The following is a 16,052-nucleotide window of genomic DNA, read 5'->3' as shown; positions in this document are numbered from 1 at the left end:
CTAAAAAGTGAACAATGCTGCAGTGCCTGAAACTTGCATTCTTTCTACTGGCCATCAGGGGGCGACTCCTCTTGTTGCAAAAAGAAGTCAGATTCTATAGAAGTCTATGAGAAAATGACCCTACTTCTCACTTGATTTATTACCTCGGTAAACATGAGGGAATTCAGCCGATCGGCCTTGTACGGCCATGTTTTTGCAGGTCACACATGCGCCGCATGATAGTTTATGTGGGCACACAGCGGCACAGACAGAAACGTCCCAACCACACAGTTAAAACAAATCGCAAGAGCAAAGTCAGGCAAAAATGTAAGCCATGTTTGATTCACACTGCACCCCTGAGAGAAGGTGTGTGTGTGTGTGTGTGTGTGTGTCCCTCACCAGCACTCTGCCTGGGTAGTCCACTGACAGCGTGTACGTGTTGCCATAGACATTAACAGTCACCACTTTAGCGTATGACACTCTCTTGTTGCCACGGTTGTTATTCTCCAGGATGACCTGCAATTCACCGAAAGAGGAGTAGAGAGGACAGATAGGAGGAAAACGAAACAAATCCAATGGAGGATTTAGTTAGAATATATGATGCAAATCTTTGTTCTTTTGACATCGATGTACAAGACAGGAGTCTTTTTTTTCTCAGATCTTTAATGAAAGTAAAAGCAGAAATGTTATTGAACCCATTTAAAAATACTCCGTTACAAGGAAAATTCCTACATGTAAAATATCACTAAAAAGTACAAAAGCATCATCATAAAAATGTACTTTAAAGTGTGTCAGTGATATGCCAGTTATTGAAGAAAGAAATCTCATCTTGAAGAATCTGTAATCTCTTTTAAATCCCTTTATAAAACACATTTTTATAGACTGGCTTTTATGTGGTGTCGTCGCTTTTCTGTTTTATTTTTATTTGTTGATTTTACTAAATTATTTTACTAAATTATTATTTATTGTATTTATTTCTCAGTTGATTTGTATCGTATCGACTGTCTCACTGAGCTTTCTGTTATTGTTATTATTGCCTTGCTTTTGCTGCTTTGTCTGTCAAAGTGCTATATAAATAAATTATTATTATTGTTATTTTCCCAAACCAAACTCCTGTTTCCATGTTGATTTCAATTTGTACAATCTATTGTGTAAATGTAAAGAAGCGGCCCAGTGGACGTGTGGTGGAGAACTTCATGGTGCACTGTACTGTTTGGTGCTCAGCTCACCTCAAAGTGCGTCAGACCCTTGGTGTCTGCACGCACACTGGCCAGCCTGTAGACACAGTTGCCCTGGAAGTCGAACTTGCGTCCATCGAAGGAGGAGAAGTGCGGATCTCCGTGTGCACTGCAAGTCTTAAAGCTGACTGGGTAGCAGTCTTGGACCCCGTTCACAACGCCGCACTTCTCTCCGGTTTGACAGCCGGTCCGCTCACATTTCATCTTTTGTGTCGCTGCGTCACACACACATTTCTGCTCACACAACGAGTCGGCCCAGAACGTCGCACCCGGTTGGTGGTAACGGCCGTCGTGGCTACAGCCGCAACCCGTCTCCCTGATAACACACCTGACAGAAGCAAAGACACCCGGAACAAAAGGATGTCAATCTGAGCGCAGGGACGAGGTCAGTACGGAAGACATTAGTCAGGAACGGGGGAACATTATACTCACTTTTCACCACTCTGCACATATCCCGGGTCACAGAAACAGCCTTCCACACAACCCTTAGAGCAAACGTCCGGCGTGTCAGCACCACATCTGGGGGGACACGCCGAGCCGCACAGCTTGTATTGGCTGTGGGCTGGACACGCAACAGCTGGAGGCACAACAACAAGAGTTTAGGAGATGGACGGACAGAGAGAAGGAGCGCGGGGCTATCCCCACACGGGGACCTCTCGAGCCTAAGCACATTCAAAACACCATTTAAAACTATTCTATCCAAGTTTTGACCTTTTAGATTAGATTATAGATTAATGCAGATGTATTTATGCCATGCATTAATCCAGAATTATATTCATTTCTAAATATCTCAGCACCAAACCATTGGAAACCAATGGACAACCTGTAACGGATGCTCACGAATTTAAAAAAACAACCTCATCTGAAAAGGACCAGAGAACAGGATGGAAGGATGCAGAATCAGCTTGGATCCACTTGAGTATCAGTCATATTGCTATACAGACCACAGACCTGCAGCTATACAATGGGGCCCTTAATATAACAATTTTATGAGACTAAATATAATTTGGACAAATCTTGACTTTTGTGCCGGGTCAACTGAAAGCACCTGTGAGGACTTCTAGTCAATAAAGATATATATATATATATATATAGTTTTAATTTATAACATTGAGGTGAGTGTCGTGTTTCAGTCTACATAAATGTATTGTGTGTATTGTGTAAACTCACGGCAGTTGCCCAGTTGTCTCCATGGCAACACAGACGCTCCAGCCTCCTGGCACTCTGCCATGTAGTTGCTCAGGGCCTCACACAGTACTTCTCTCTGTCCGTCATTAATGCAGACGTCATACAAACAGTCTGACACAATCTCTGCTATAGGCACGCTACCATGGCACCCAGAGAAAGGCCCCTTCTTGTCGCTCAGGATCCCACAGTACTCTGGACCAGTGTACCTGAGGAGGAGCAAAGGGGTTTATCGTCAGCTCACTCATATGAAAGTACATGTGATAATTAGTGCATTTACTCAAGCTCTGTACTTAAGTACAATTTTGAGGTACATGTACTTGAGAATTTCCATTTTAATGCTACTGTAATCTTCTACTCCACTACATCCATTATCCGTCTCATGTACTACTGTCAGGCTATAGTGACGGTTAAAAACAATGTTTTAATGAAGTTACCAACTGTAGCTTTAATGTATCACTTATTAACATTCTGCATAATGACTTACATTTGTTACTTAATGTATATTTTGATGCTAAAACGTATGTACTTTTACTTAAGTATTATTTGGAATGCAGGACTTTGACTGTGCTTTGGGTTTAGTGCTAATTATCAGATGTTAAGTGAAAGTAGCAGATAATCTTTTGTCGTAACCTAAACTTAAAAAATCTACACATAGCCCTTCATCATATATTCCCCAAAAATATTGTGTTATAATCAGTTTAACACAACAGGGACATCTATAAAAAGAATACTGGTTATTGAAAGGAGACATATGCTAATCTTCAGGTTCATACTTGTATGTTGGGGTTCTACTAGAGCATGTTTACATGCTTTAATGTTTAAAAAAACACCTTATTTTTCTCATTCCGTCTGTCTGAATATACCGGTATTCACCCTCTGTCTGAAAATCTCTGTTTTAGCGCCCGTCTCTTTAAGCCACCCTCCAAAAACACCAGTCTGCTCTCATTGGCACACTTTCTGAATACTGTCTGTGTCCAAAAGACAATCCAAAAAGACCTGGAAATCTCGTTTTCAACTAAATGAGACCTTTAAGTTACTGTAAAACTCAATGTTACTATAACATTACTTTATGCGGTCCTTCTCCGAGCACTGAGGACACACGTCCTCACAGTAATGGTAACAGAATGGGTCGTAGTCTTCGATGCTCCATGTCTCTGCCCAATGTGTCACGTTAACAGCTGGCCTGCCGTCAAGGGTTGTCTGGTCATCCTCCTTGTTGCCGTTGTAGTTGCCACAGAGCCCAGCGACATTACCATAGTAGCTGCTGCTGAGGGACACCATGACAAGTGTGGACCAATCAAAAGTAACTTCGACGCCAATATCACTCCGGAGTGTGCCTCTAATTCCAGATTTTGTTATGGAGATGCTGCCTTCTTCAAGAATGACAGGAAGCTCCGTCCTTATACCGTCCACCTGGAGAGAGAGGGAGAGACACGGTGGTGATGAAATCAAATGTTTATTGGATGATGATGATTTAGCGCTGCTGCCACCTACTAAAGGACTTTGGGCATGTACAAAATATTCTGCCATCCTTAAAAGTAAATGTCAATAAAACTAAAGTATTTCATTAATTGAAATATCATCAACAGCAAATTGGGAATTGGTTGCGAAATAACTAAAATAAAAGGTAAAAGGGGCATTTTACACCTCAAAGAGCTGGCTTAAAATATACTCAAGGCAGTTATTAAACCAATCGTATATAAGGTGGTGAAATATGGTATCCCATCAGACAAAGCACATTTTTTTATTTGGAAAAAACATCCAGTTGAAACTTCATATGTGAATATCTGCAAAATGATTTGTCCGTGCACAGACGGGCACAGAAAGAGCAGCCTGGCCACAGCAAGATAAAGCGTGCCTTGGGCTGCATTCATTTAAAATCCGGCACCTTCCCACAGGTTTGTGAGTCAATATGGATGTGTTTAATTCCTCATCAGAAAATAACGTTTTTATTCTTCTGATTTGCGGCTTTGTTCTCACGAACGCTGTCCCTCTCTCCATTCACTCTCTATGTCACCATTAGGATTTGCCTCTGTGTTTCTCTACCCTCCTCACTCTACCTGTCAGTCACTCCCTCAGCCTATTCCCTTCACCTGCCTCTGATCACTAATCAAGCACTTCCCCCTCATCAGCACAACTCCTCTCACCTGTTCTTCCCCCTACATAAACTCCTGCCCCTCAGTCACTCCTTGCCAAATCCTTGTATTGTCTACCCGCCCGTTCGGCTTGTCCTTTCTCCCATCTCACTGCCTACCCTGCTGGATTTAACCCCCTCGTCTCTTGTCTCGTCCATGGATTCCCCATTGTGTTCTGTAAGTTGTTGATGTTCATTAAATATACCCTTTTCACACTACTCTGCCTGGTCTGCGCTTGAGTCCTCCACCATGCCCCGTGATACTCTAGCTCGCTCAACTACCTTTAACACTCTATCTCTCGATCTCCCTCACTCGTTTAGCTGGAGAGGAGTGGAGAATTCTTAATGCTGTGTTAACAAACAGCCACCTACATGTTTTACTTTCCAAACATGCAACCCTTGTTCATCTCGAATTCACTAGCTGTCAACCCAACGTCACGCCTAACGTGAGTTGTTGTATTCCCAACGATTACAAGAAACTGTATTTTAGAAAGTACAATGCCATCATTACTTACTGCAATGATGGCTGGCACAACCAAAATAGGTTTAAAAAACATTTAATATGACAAATAATATAATATAATTGTGTCAATGAAAAAGATTGAATCCGATTGATTTCCAGTGTAACTAAGAATTGTGCATGAAAGGTTGGTGGTGTTGACACAGGCCATGTTTTGAAGTAAGACCCACCAATATGAAGCCTCTGTCGGTGTTTGGGAGGGTTATCTGGTGGCCCAATATCTCCACCATGGCTGAACGCACAAAGGAGCCTTCAGGGTTCCCACGGAGCTCATTCTTGGTGGTCACAGTTACTGATGGCAGGGTGGGGTCAAGACCTGAGAAAGTCAGAATAATTCATGTTAACGCTAGCAAGACAGCGTGTCAACTTTATAACAACTGCTTAATGTGAGATGCAGTCTTTTAGTTCACAAATGTTGGCTGGTTGATTGGAAATATTCATTACGCAACACTACATCAGCACCACCTCCATCTTGACGTAAAGAAACTGCTACCTTAACAGATAAATGGGCATTTCTGTAACAGGCAATCAAATGGTGCTCGTGCAATTCCTGTTTCCAGCGAATGCGTCATATAAATCTCTGCTATAACAAATAACGGTCGCTGAAACTATACTTCTAACGTTGGGTTTTCTTTGACCAATCTAAAAAAATCAACAATCTTTTAAGTAGCCTCCTAGTTAACAAAAAGTGTAAAAGTTAATTATTCATGTGTTTGTGTGTGTGTGTGTGTAGTAGCCCATTGAAGGCAACACAATGGGGCAATAATAAAATCAAGCAATGATACAAGTTAATTTTGTCGTTAATGTAATTTGAATGCAAAAACGCCCGTGAAATTAAGCATAGCTGCTGCACTGGGCTGCAGGTTGGGGTGTCACTTTATACGTGTATTGACGATAACCGGGACATTTAAAGCTACTACGGGGAACTTTCTTTTTGTGTTGATTTTGGCGGTCCCTGCGGACAAAAGGGGTAGTGTCTCAAAGCGCCAGAGTCCCTTTAGAAAACCTCTCATTTCTCAGTGGATCCAAGAGGTGACGTCAACGTCGAAGCTAAAAAGGATCAAGTGTGTGACCTGGTCTCTGTTTGTTTGTAATGATGAGGCCCTTTCATTTCCTTTAAATGAATAAGTTGCAAATCACGTACATACTGTATATACTGAGGTTCTGGAATACAATGTATTGAGATATGTCTGGCAACTCCCTCCTCGCAAGACGCGCTGCATTATTTTGAACACAGAGTTGTATTTCATTGTTACTTAAGAAAACTATTGTGCTGCGTGAACCCCGACCAGAGCAAACAAATAGATATCTCCGTGTTAAGGTAACTGCGAACCTGTGGTGTTGACGAGGACGTAGGTGCAGGTTCCCTGGAACGAGTAGTTCAAGTCGTCAAACGATTTGTAGTGCGGGTCGCCGAAACTCCAGCATGAGGCCTTGGAAACAGGAACACACACTCCTTGGCCCTCTGTCACCTCACAGCGCTCCTTCACCCTGCACTTAACTTCCGCACAAGGGTCTGGAACACATACAGTATCAGCATTAATCAATTATTATTATGAGTCTAAAAATGTATAACTCAAGTTGAGAGAAATATTGGTTTTTACATTTTAACATACATGGGTGAACAAAACAAAAGGGTCTTGGCTCTTGGAAGATGTTTAAAAAACAACACGTTTTTGTCTCTGGAGAATCTAAAAGTTTGCACTGTTATCTCCATTTGAATGACTCATCAAATGTTGTCCCTCTCGACAGCAGGCTTTTCACCCTGCTTTTGTTCCAATTGAAATATGTGAGGATCGCACTACTTCCCACAGTGGCATTGAACATTCCCATGGAACATAAATTGCTAAAGCAGAACAGTTGCAAATGAAAGTAGGTGGCTGGGTAGGTCATGGATTTTTATCTTAAAGAGTAACTTAAATTGACAGTTGGCCCCAGAATCAAAACTACATATTTTTCCTCTTACCTGTAGTGCTATTTATCAATCTAGATTCTAGATTGTTTTGGTGTGAGTTGACTAGTTTTGGAGCAATCAGCCGTAGAGATGTCTGCTTTCTCTCCGGTGTAATGGGGCGATGTGGCACTCGGCTTGTGGTGTTCAAAGCACCCAAAAAGTACAATGGAAAAACTCAACAGCAATGTCTCTTTCCAGAAATAATGACTGTGAGTAACCTGGTCATGATTTCTGGAAAGATAATTTATCTTGGCTTGTGGTGAGCATTACAAGCCAAAAGAATGAATCTATTATATTGGAGAGGGGGCAGACATCTCTTCTGCAGTTAACTCCAACACTCTGCAACTCACACCAAAACAATCTAGATTGATAAATAGCGCTACACTTAGAGGAAAGCCACAGATTTCCGATTTTTCATGTGTTTCTTTTTGTCAGAGCATTTATTGAATATTGATTGCTGTCGGACAAAATAGTTTTTGAAGACGACTGCCAACCCCAGCTTTAAAAGATCACAGTCACTCAGCAAGTATTTGACCTGTAGAGTAGCAGCCAACGGTTCCATCCCTGTTGCGACACTCCTCGGCCTCCTGGCAGCTTGTGGAGCTGCAGTTGAATTGTCCAGAGTGGCAGGCACAGCGCTTTGAACAGTCCTCCAGTAATACTGATTTACTCGTCTGAAAAGAGTCACTTATGCATTAGATAGAATAAATGGCCACTGGTATGCTAGAAGATCTTATTAAGATAAACGTGCAGATCAATAATCGTATTAACCCGGGATCATTGGACCTTGTTTTTCTGTAGTAGTGGTACTTGCTTTCATAACGCAGTACCTACCCTGTTCACCTCACCTCATGTCACTGACACATGGTAATAATGGTGAGCTGTGTAGAACATTTCATTTGAAATATTCATTTTAATCACCCAATTATTTGACCCACACCCAGCTATGTGGTGGAATCACTGAATTCAGGAGCACTGTTGGCCAGGACTGACAACAGACTAGATATTAGTGAGCTACTATATTGTGCTGAAGAAGCGTTACGATGAAGAAGCTGACGTGGACAACGGTGATTACCCCGTAATAACGTCCATCCGCCACGCAGCCACATTCCTCTACTGGAACACAGCGGACTCCATCGGACATGAGGTCGCCGTCACACTGGCAGCCCTCCTGGCACACTGGGCAGGGCCCGGACTCCTGCAGAGAGAAGCAGGTGGAGGAGCAGGAAGAGGTGCACAGCTCATAGTGACTTCCTGCTGGACACTTCACAGCTGCAAGAAGAAGAAAAAAACAAGGTCCGGAGGCTCAGTATTGAAGAGGTTTATTAGGATTTCTGTTGCCTAAAATTCATAAATTGTAGCAGAGTTCCGGTTTTGAATAATCCGCAAGTTGAAGGTTGTAATTTGGCACATTTAGTCATGTGCCATTGTATTAGTAGATATGATAAGTATTAGATTAGCAGATGCAACGCGTCACAGGCTGCAGCAAGCCAGCCTCCCACATTTTCCGGTGCTTTCAACGCCATCCAGCCCCGCCCCTTCTGATGGGAAAGTTTCTCTCGATTCAACTGCTCCCTGACACTGCTTACTGGACCACGGACTACCTCACTGGCCGGCCACAGTATGTCGGAGAGCATGGCTGTGCCTCCAAGGTGGTGATAAGCAACATCGGAGCACCTCAAGGAACTGTACTGGCCCCTCTCCTCTTCACAATCTACACTTCAGACTTCCACTTTAAAAATAATCTAGTAGTACTCCTTAAACGAGGGTTTATGTATTAAAGACACTGAGAGTGACAAGAAGAAGACAGAAAACACAACATTTAAAAAAAGACAAGATAACAAATTAACAAAAGAAAACACATTCCACAAAGTATTTCATCCATTGTTGTTGTACTTTGCATCTCATGTCCACCGTGCAATGCAGCATGGGAGAATAAACACATGCAAACAATAAGATAAGTCACATTTAGGAACAGCGAGCATCAGCCAATCAGATCAGACTTACGGCAGAAAGTGTCGCTCCTCCATTTGCTTATCTTGGAGCCAGCAAGTTGACAAGCTGTAACATAATTCTGGATGTGACGACACAGGATGTCCGCGCCCCCTTTGTCTGTGGACATCTCCCTGGAAACAAACTTTCATTTAATTACAGGAAACACCAGAAACGGTCGTATCACAGAAAAATCTTTTTTTTGGTGATAATTCTGTCTCCCATTTCTATCATAATAATAACCCAAACCGCTACAATTCTTGGAGGGGTCAAGAAACAAAGTCAAAAGTCATATGATCAGACAGCAAATAGCTTATCCAGAATAACTAAACCACTTTGATAGCAGGTAAAAGTGAAAGTCAGTGCGCCTGAAATGTTGTTAATAATCCCATATTGGAAAACAGTGTGGTACAAAAATGTACGGAATTGTTTAGTATTCAATAATTCTCGGTGGCCTGGCCCACTGATTGGCCCAGAGTGTCAGGCCGGTGTTAAGAATGCAGTATGAAATCTGCAAATATAAGCAACAACAACACTGGGGATGCTACAGTGAGATTACTGGTTTTTACGTTCCTGCCGTGAAAAAGGGCTAAAGGAGTGTTTAGAGTCTGGGAACTAGAAACAAAGACCTCATGCTGAGTCACAGTAACGTCAAGCTGGAAACACAGTTGAGGCTTTTACACATCGGGGGCGAGGCAAAGAAACAACACAACAATGCAAAATACTCTCCTGCAAATACTTTCCATTAAAACTATTCATACCAGCAGCGATGCAAATTCAATTTTCATTTCTTGCAGGCAAAGGACCAACTACCAGGGTCAGAGTAGCGTCTCGCAGTCTGTCTGAGCTAAATAGTTGTATAACCGGAGCTACTGTAAGCTATTTTGTTGAGTTTTCTTTTAGCGAAAATCTCGGAGGGAATTTCAGTTCCCCCTGGGAAACAGCTGTATATGTTGAGGGCTTTTATTGTGAAAGGTATAGAAGGAGCTGGTCTGCGTTGCCTTTGTCAAGGTTAATAGGAGATATAAAGTTTACCATCTTGGTTCGGACTACGGAGCCTCTGTGTTGTTGAACACGAGGTAGGTTTTGGATGTGTCAGTACCACACAACGTGATTGGTTGATGCCTTTATTTGCGGCGGCAAAGCTCAGAAAAAAACCTTGCGCTGGAAAAAATGGCCGCTTTTTCGCCGCGTAATATTTGTGTCCTGTGTGAAAAAACTAAAACTAAAACTTATAGTGAAGGGAATTAATCGCATGAAAAAAATGCCCCTGGTGTGTAATGCCCTTTAATGTGTACAATGCAACACTTAGAGACATTAGAGATATTTCCTTGCCTGACACAAGCATTGTAGTCGGGAGTTGGCGTCACTGTTGAGTGGCAACCTGCAAATGGGCCCTGCTGGGCTTTGATGATGTCACAGGCCTTTTCAGCTTCTGGTTCCTTCTGTCCACCTGACCCAGGGCAGGGACTGGCACCACAGCCCGTGTCACAAGAAGTGTTGTCCTCCGTTACGACCCAGGCTGCTGATGTGTCTGTTGGCTTCTTGCCTGCTGTTAATGTCAGGTCGTCAGTCGGCTTACCGTTATAGTTGCCGCAGAGACCACGTGGCGAGCCGCTATAGGTGGACGGGATTTGTAGGAACACTCCCGCAACACTGTCGTAGGTCAGCTTCAGAGCAAAGTCAGTTTCAATGATGATGTTGATGCCATTTTGATATGCTCGCACTTGTCCATCAGCCAGTGACACAGGAAGGGAGACTCTGATGTCATCGACCTGAGACATAGATGGGTACAAATTATTTCATCACATTAGCTCTGTCCCACCTCAGTAGATGCTGCATCATTAGAAAGATCTACATTTCAACCAAATGGACTAAAAAATGAATAAGACGTAGCTATTTTTCCTTTATGGCCAGAACATTATGTTGACAAAGTTACCAGATGAGGTTTAATGTTATCAGACAAATGTAGTACCATGGCATATTGCTGGACAGTGTGATCTAATACTGGTCAGTCATACCTTGATTTCCCAAACAACCCCGGTCTCCATAGTGATTTTCATATCGTAAACCTTGAGCTCCACACTGCGAGAGACTTTGCCATCCTTACTGGTTTGCTGCCGTACAAACACAGAGAAGGCGTCCATCCCTCCTTCCTGCTCTTGCACTTCTGCCAATTTGAATAAACAGTTTCCCCACAGAGGATAAGCCTAGAGGATGAAACAGAAGATATTCAAGGTTACGTCAGAACTTGCACAGTGATTGTCGACGCGAGAGGAGCGGTGAGAGTGAATCAGAAAGGTAAAGTTTAGGGTCAGACAGCGAAACAGTGAGCTGAAAGTCAGTAGAATGGAGAGAGGTCAACAGGAAGTTCAAAACCCATATGTCAAGGAACTCTTCCTATTGCTAAACATATGTTAGCTGGGCATTACATATCAGTGAAGCACATGTTGCGTCAAAACTTTTCTTCTTTAAGTCGTTGAAGTACAATTGGACATGTCTCTGTGTCTTTCGGCTCAACTGGAAAGGTTGGAGCATAAAACGTTGTAGGGTCAAGATTGACCCCAAGTCTTACCTGACTCTGTCCAGACACATGGTATATTGAGAGTTCAACCATTAAGTGACCTATAGTTCCTGAGAGCAGTCTCTGGACATAGTTTATTAGTTCAGATTGTGTTATTGACATTTCCGTTTTATAATCTGTCTGTGGATGTTTGCGACACCTTTCACATTGGCATTTGATACATTGTTGTAAAAACTTTGACATACGTACGCCTCCAGTTATGGGGGTTGCCACTTGGTTGAAATCTAACACTCTAATGACGCAACGTATCCTCGTACGACCATTCAAAAGTTATTTTTCATTCTTCGTGCGTACGAATGTCCAGCAATACGAGCAATCAGTGCAGAACCTGTGTAGGCTACAAAACTACTTGGTTGTGGTTTAGGGAAAGATTGTGGTTTGTGTTTGAATAAGTATGTTTGTTATGTAAAATAAGTAAGTTTGTTTCATAACTTATGAAGGCGGCGTTAATTACGTCTTTAAGTTGCTGAACAAAAGTAGGGTAAAATAAGTCATCGTAGACTTGGTTTCACATGGGACACTATCAGCGGTCTCATTGGTGAACGTCCTGAGATTGTTTGACCTGCCCATCCCCCCCAATCTCCCCCATCTGCGGACTTTGTCACTCTTTATTCTTCGGCAGCTCTGCACATCCTTGCTCATGATTACATGGTTTATGTATGATTTACAGTGCATTACTTTTTGTAAGTATAAGTAGGAACAGTGAATGAGAGCAGCCTGAATACTGATATATATATATATATATATATATATCTGCAATAGGCTTATATCAGCTGATATATTCCGAACAACATTTCCCATATGTGTTTTAAAATGATGTGATACACCTTTCTTGTAAAACAAACAAAGGAAGTGTCGAAGACAAAACCATGACTCGCCACTGTTAGATTTGGACATATTTTTAAACATTGCATCGACGAAAAGAGTCGTCATGACATCTCTGACCAACTGTGATGATGGAGGACTGACAGTAAACGTGTACTTTAGTTTTTGTCATTATTTAAATAGAAAATAATGATAATTAAAAATATAAAAGGTTTTCTCTATAAAATCATCTATTTCAACAATCAAATATTTTTTGAAAAAGATCAAATAGATTAGACACGTTGTGTAAGTGTAAATGTTGTTTACCTGTCCGTCAAAGGACCTGATGATCCTGACCCCGCTCACAGAGCAGGAACCAATGCTCCTGGGTGAACAGGAGGCCGCGCCCCCTTTCACAACACACATCTCATTGGCCGAACAGCGGAATTTCGTATCACACTGTACTTGTCCACCGTCTGAACACGCGCAACGGGAATCACATGACACTCCAGGATAGAACACCTGAGAAAAAGAGCAGAGAGCCGACCAGACATATCAGCGGTAGTAACAGTGGTGGCAGAAGAAGAAGTAACGGTATTAAAAACAGAAGCTGTGGAGCTTCATTTGACACTGTTGCAGCTGTAGTACCTGTCCATTTTTATAATACTGTCCTTCGTACTGACAGCCGCACTCTGCTAGAGGTACACACTTGTCGTGGCTCAGCATGAATCCGTCGTCACACACGCAGCCTTCTGTGCAGAGCGCCTTGTCGTCACAGTCCAGTAGGGGTGTCGGGCCGCTGCAGGTCAGCTGGCAGGGGGGGGCACACATCTCGTAGTGACTGTTCACGCCACACAATGGAGCTGGCAGAGAGATGCACAAGTTGATCAGGATGAAGTTGATGCAATTATGCAGCTCACAAACATTACAAACATGCTTGGGACCTCATTGGGACTTTTGGATAACCACTCACTAACCGAGAACATTTCAGTGACATTTAGGGAAGTATGCTTGTTTGCCATCTCTCGCAGAATCAGTTGAGAAGATCAACATCTGATTTATCTCTATAGGCCTGCATCCAGTCCAGAAAGCACGACAGGGGGTGATATTTAGAGAAAACAAGATTAAAGATTAAAAAAAGATAAAAGATTGAAGATTAAAGTGGCAAACGTTCGTATCGCCAGCCGCCTTCTGAATTTCTTTGCGCCTAAAGAAAGTGTTATTATGGTTAGGATGGACTCTGAGGGAGGCGAAGGTCCTGAAAGATACAGTACATCGGTATGAATTGTACTTAATCCTAATGTTAGACCTGTTGTAAGTTTTTATTTTAATGGATAATCGGATAAAAAAAGATAAAATAAAGAGTTTGTCCTCTCTGACTGATGTCGTCTGAATGAGGAGAAGGTCATATCCATTGTCTTTCATGACTCTTTTTACCTACAATGGCCCTAATACACTTATTTTTAGAAGGATTTGTCTTTATCAACATCAGTAGGGCCCAGAGACTGCAGGCAACAACCCACAATTCCTGTCCTTATTGTGAGGTTGCCAGGTTAGTGCATAGTCTGAATTCCGAACAAGTTACTCTTGGATGGATGGATGGGCAGTGTAGTTCTCGATTTTCGCAGAGACTGTGGTTGAGTGTGTGCGTGTCTTACGACAAAATTGTTCGGTTCTCCAGCTCCCCACTTTCGCTCCCGCATCCTGACAAGAGGTGCTGAAAGCTGATAGGCTGTTGCATAGGGCGGAGGCGTGGCCTCGGTACACGCACAAATCGAAAACACAGTCTTTGAGGAAGGAGGAGTGGTCCAGTTTACTGTGACACTTTCTGTGTGGGCAGAGACAGAGAAGGGCACAGTATGTATAGACACCATTTAATAAACAAAAGAAATATACATTTCTAACAACCCTGGATTCATTCCACTGGACATTAATCATACCTGGCCTCATCTAGTTTTTCTTTAATACTAAGCAGAAGTATAAATTGTTTATTGCCCAGCTCAGCAGCATGCAGTACCTACCCAAACGGTCCCAGCTTATCGGCGATGATGCCACAGTAGCGCGGCTGTTGGTAACGTGTTATCATCGCAGGCTCACACTCTGGACATTTACCACCAGGACAGTCACTGTTGCAGCCAAAGTCTCCTCCTACCTGGGTCAAAGACATGCAAAAGTGTTACTCAGCTTGAAAAATGAATAAACTACTAACAACATAAAGATACTATTTGATGTTTAAAGAATAGGCTCCCATTTTTCAAATCTGTTTTGACAATGCCTGTACATGGGGCCGGATGTGTTTTTATGATGAGATGTCTTTCTTCTTGTATTAATTGGTAGGCTATTAGCAAGAGGCGGTTAGATTACTGAGGAGTGACTTTGTTCTCCTTCCCAGCAGTCCACCAGATGTGCAGACACTATTGGATCTGCTGTATTGAGCTGGAGATGGAGCCGCACACACAATGTGTACAACTGTGCCCGCTTTCTGCTTCTAACTGTGTTCTTCAGGTCGATTTTTCTCACAAAGATCCCCATTCTCACCTTCCAGCTGTCTCCGAAGGCGTTCACGTTTTTAGCCTGGGTGCCATCAGGTTTCAGTAAGTCATCGCCAGGTTTTCCATTGTAATTTCCACACAAGCCTGATACAGAGAAACAAGCAACAACCACAGCAGTCACAGTTAGAGCATTTAGAATAGTTAAGAGTAGGAAGCTGTTGGAGCGTATAGGTATACTTTTATTTCCAACAATCGACACATAGCGGCCTGAGATGCACTGATGGAATACGCATGTAAATGCCTTCAATATTAGGCAGTATTTGGTATGTTGACAGTTTTTGAAAGCAGGTTAACAGGTTAGCCATGCAGCATAGGTTACCATGCTGACTCAACCCGGCTGCCATGGTGATCTGATTAAACTGCTGCCATAAACTGCCATGAACCATATTTCTTGGGTAACCGTATGAATCGGCTCAATCGGAACCACATTGTCTTGTTTGCTTTATAACCAAAGTGCTGCCGTCACGTGTTGATTGCTGAAACATATTTGAGTTAACCAAACAACCCCCTAACTTACCGCCTGTAGCAGAAGAGTATGAACTGGGTAGAGTCAAGCCGACGTAGGCCTTCCAGTTGAACCTGAGCGTCAAACCAAAATATGTCCTAACAAAGCCGAAGTAGCCACGCCGGAACAAGGAGAGCTTGCTGTCTTCAGTGGAGTAAGGCAGGTTCACTGACTGACTGTTCACCTGAGGGCAGAGCATGGACACATGTACAGAATCACTGTGTACATGTAATTATATATATATATAAAAAGATATATAAGCTATATAATGGCTTGTGTTTGTGTTGCGTACGAAGGTGAATAAGAGCATTTGTTGTTTTTAAATGTGCTTCGCTTTAGATAATATTTACAGCCCAGAAATGACAAGTTATTGATTAAGAACATGAAAATGTTTTCTAATCTGTCTGAAATCTTAGCATAGAAACCAATAGTATGTGAATTGCATACTACATCCAGTAAAATATTACAGAATGCCAACAATGGAAACTACACATATCCCACAATGCAATGCGGTAATGAAGAAAACGTTCGCAGCAGACGGTTGAGTGGATTCATTTTAAATGAGTTCAGACCTCACAGATCATGGTTTGGATACGGGAGGT

The 16,052-nt window shown here is 42.5% G+C and overlaps 1 protein-coding gene across 1 annotated transcript in view; it reads right to left on the bottom strand.

Moving 5' to 3' along the window:
• The window catches only part of LOC306699674 (IgGFc-binding protein-like), a 33,323-nt gene that overhangs the window by 4,623 nt on the left and 12,648 nt on the right, over nucleotides 1-16,052 (bottom strand). The window contains exons 14-31 of the mRNA XM_079164371.1: nucleotides 15,463-15,634; nucleotides 14,932-15,029; nucleotides 14,415-14,545; nucleotides 14,052-14,221; nucleotides 13,042-13,256; nucleotides 12,721-12,915; nucleotides 11,027-11,215; nucleotides 10,341-10,780; nucleotides 9,021-9,139; nucleotides 8,089-8,285; nucleotides 7,549-7,687; nucleotides 6,393-6,575; nucleotides 5,230-5,375; nucleotides 3,472-3,818; nucleotides 2,388-2,611; nucleotides 1,650-1,794; nucleotides 1,209-1,545; nucleotides 379-495 (exon numbers count right to left, since the gene is read on the bottom strand). Of these exons, the coding sequence (XP_079020497.1) occupies nucleotides 379-495; nucleotides 1,209-1,545; nucleotides 1,650-1,794; nucleotides 2,388-2,611; nucleotides 3,472-3,818; nucleotides 5,230-5,375; nucleotides 6,393-6,575; nucleotides 7,549-7,687; nucleotides 8,089-8,285; nucleotides 9,021-9,139; nucleotides 10,341-10,780; nucleotides 11,027-11,215; nucleotides 12,721-12,915; nucleotides 13,042-13,256; nucleotides 14,052-14,221; nucleotides 14,415-14,545; nucleotides 14,932-15,029; nucleotides 15,463-15,634 (3,564 nt within the window). The remainder of the gene's footprint in view (nucleotides 1-378; nucleotides 496-1,208; nucleotides 1,546-1,649; nucleotides 1,795-2,387; nucleotides 2,612-3,471; nucleotides 3,819-5,229; nucleotides 5,376-6,392; nucleotides 6,576-7,548; nucleotides 7,688-8,088; nucleotides 8,286-9,020; nucleotides 9,140-10,340; nucleotides 10,781-11,026; nucleotides 11,216-12,720; nucleotides 12,916-13,041; nucleotides 13,257-14,051; nucleotides 14,222-14,414; nucleotides 14,546-14,931; nucleotides 15,030-15,462; nucleotides 15,635-16,052) is intronic.

Source organism: Pholis gunnellus (genome assembly GCF_910591455.1).
Source record: "Pholis gunnellus genome assembly, chromosome: 8".
Classification (NCBI taxonomy): Eukaryota; Metazoa; Chordata; class Actinopteri; order Perciformes; family Pholidae; genus Pholis; species Pholis gunnellus.
Note: the sequence above shows the minus strand (reverse complement) of the source record. Positions and strands in the feature narration are given on the sequence as shown.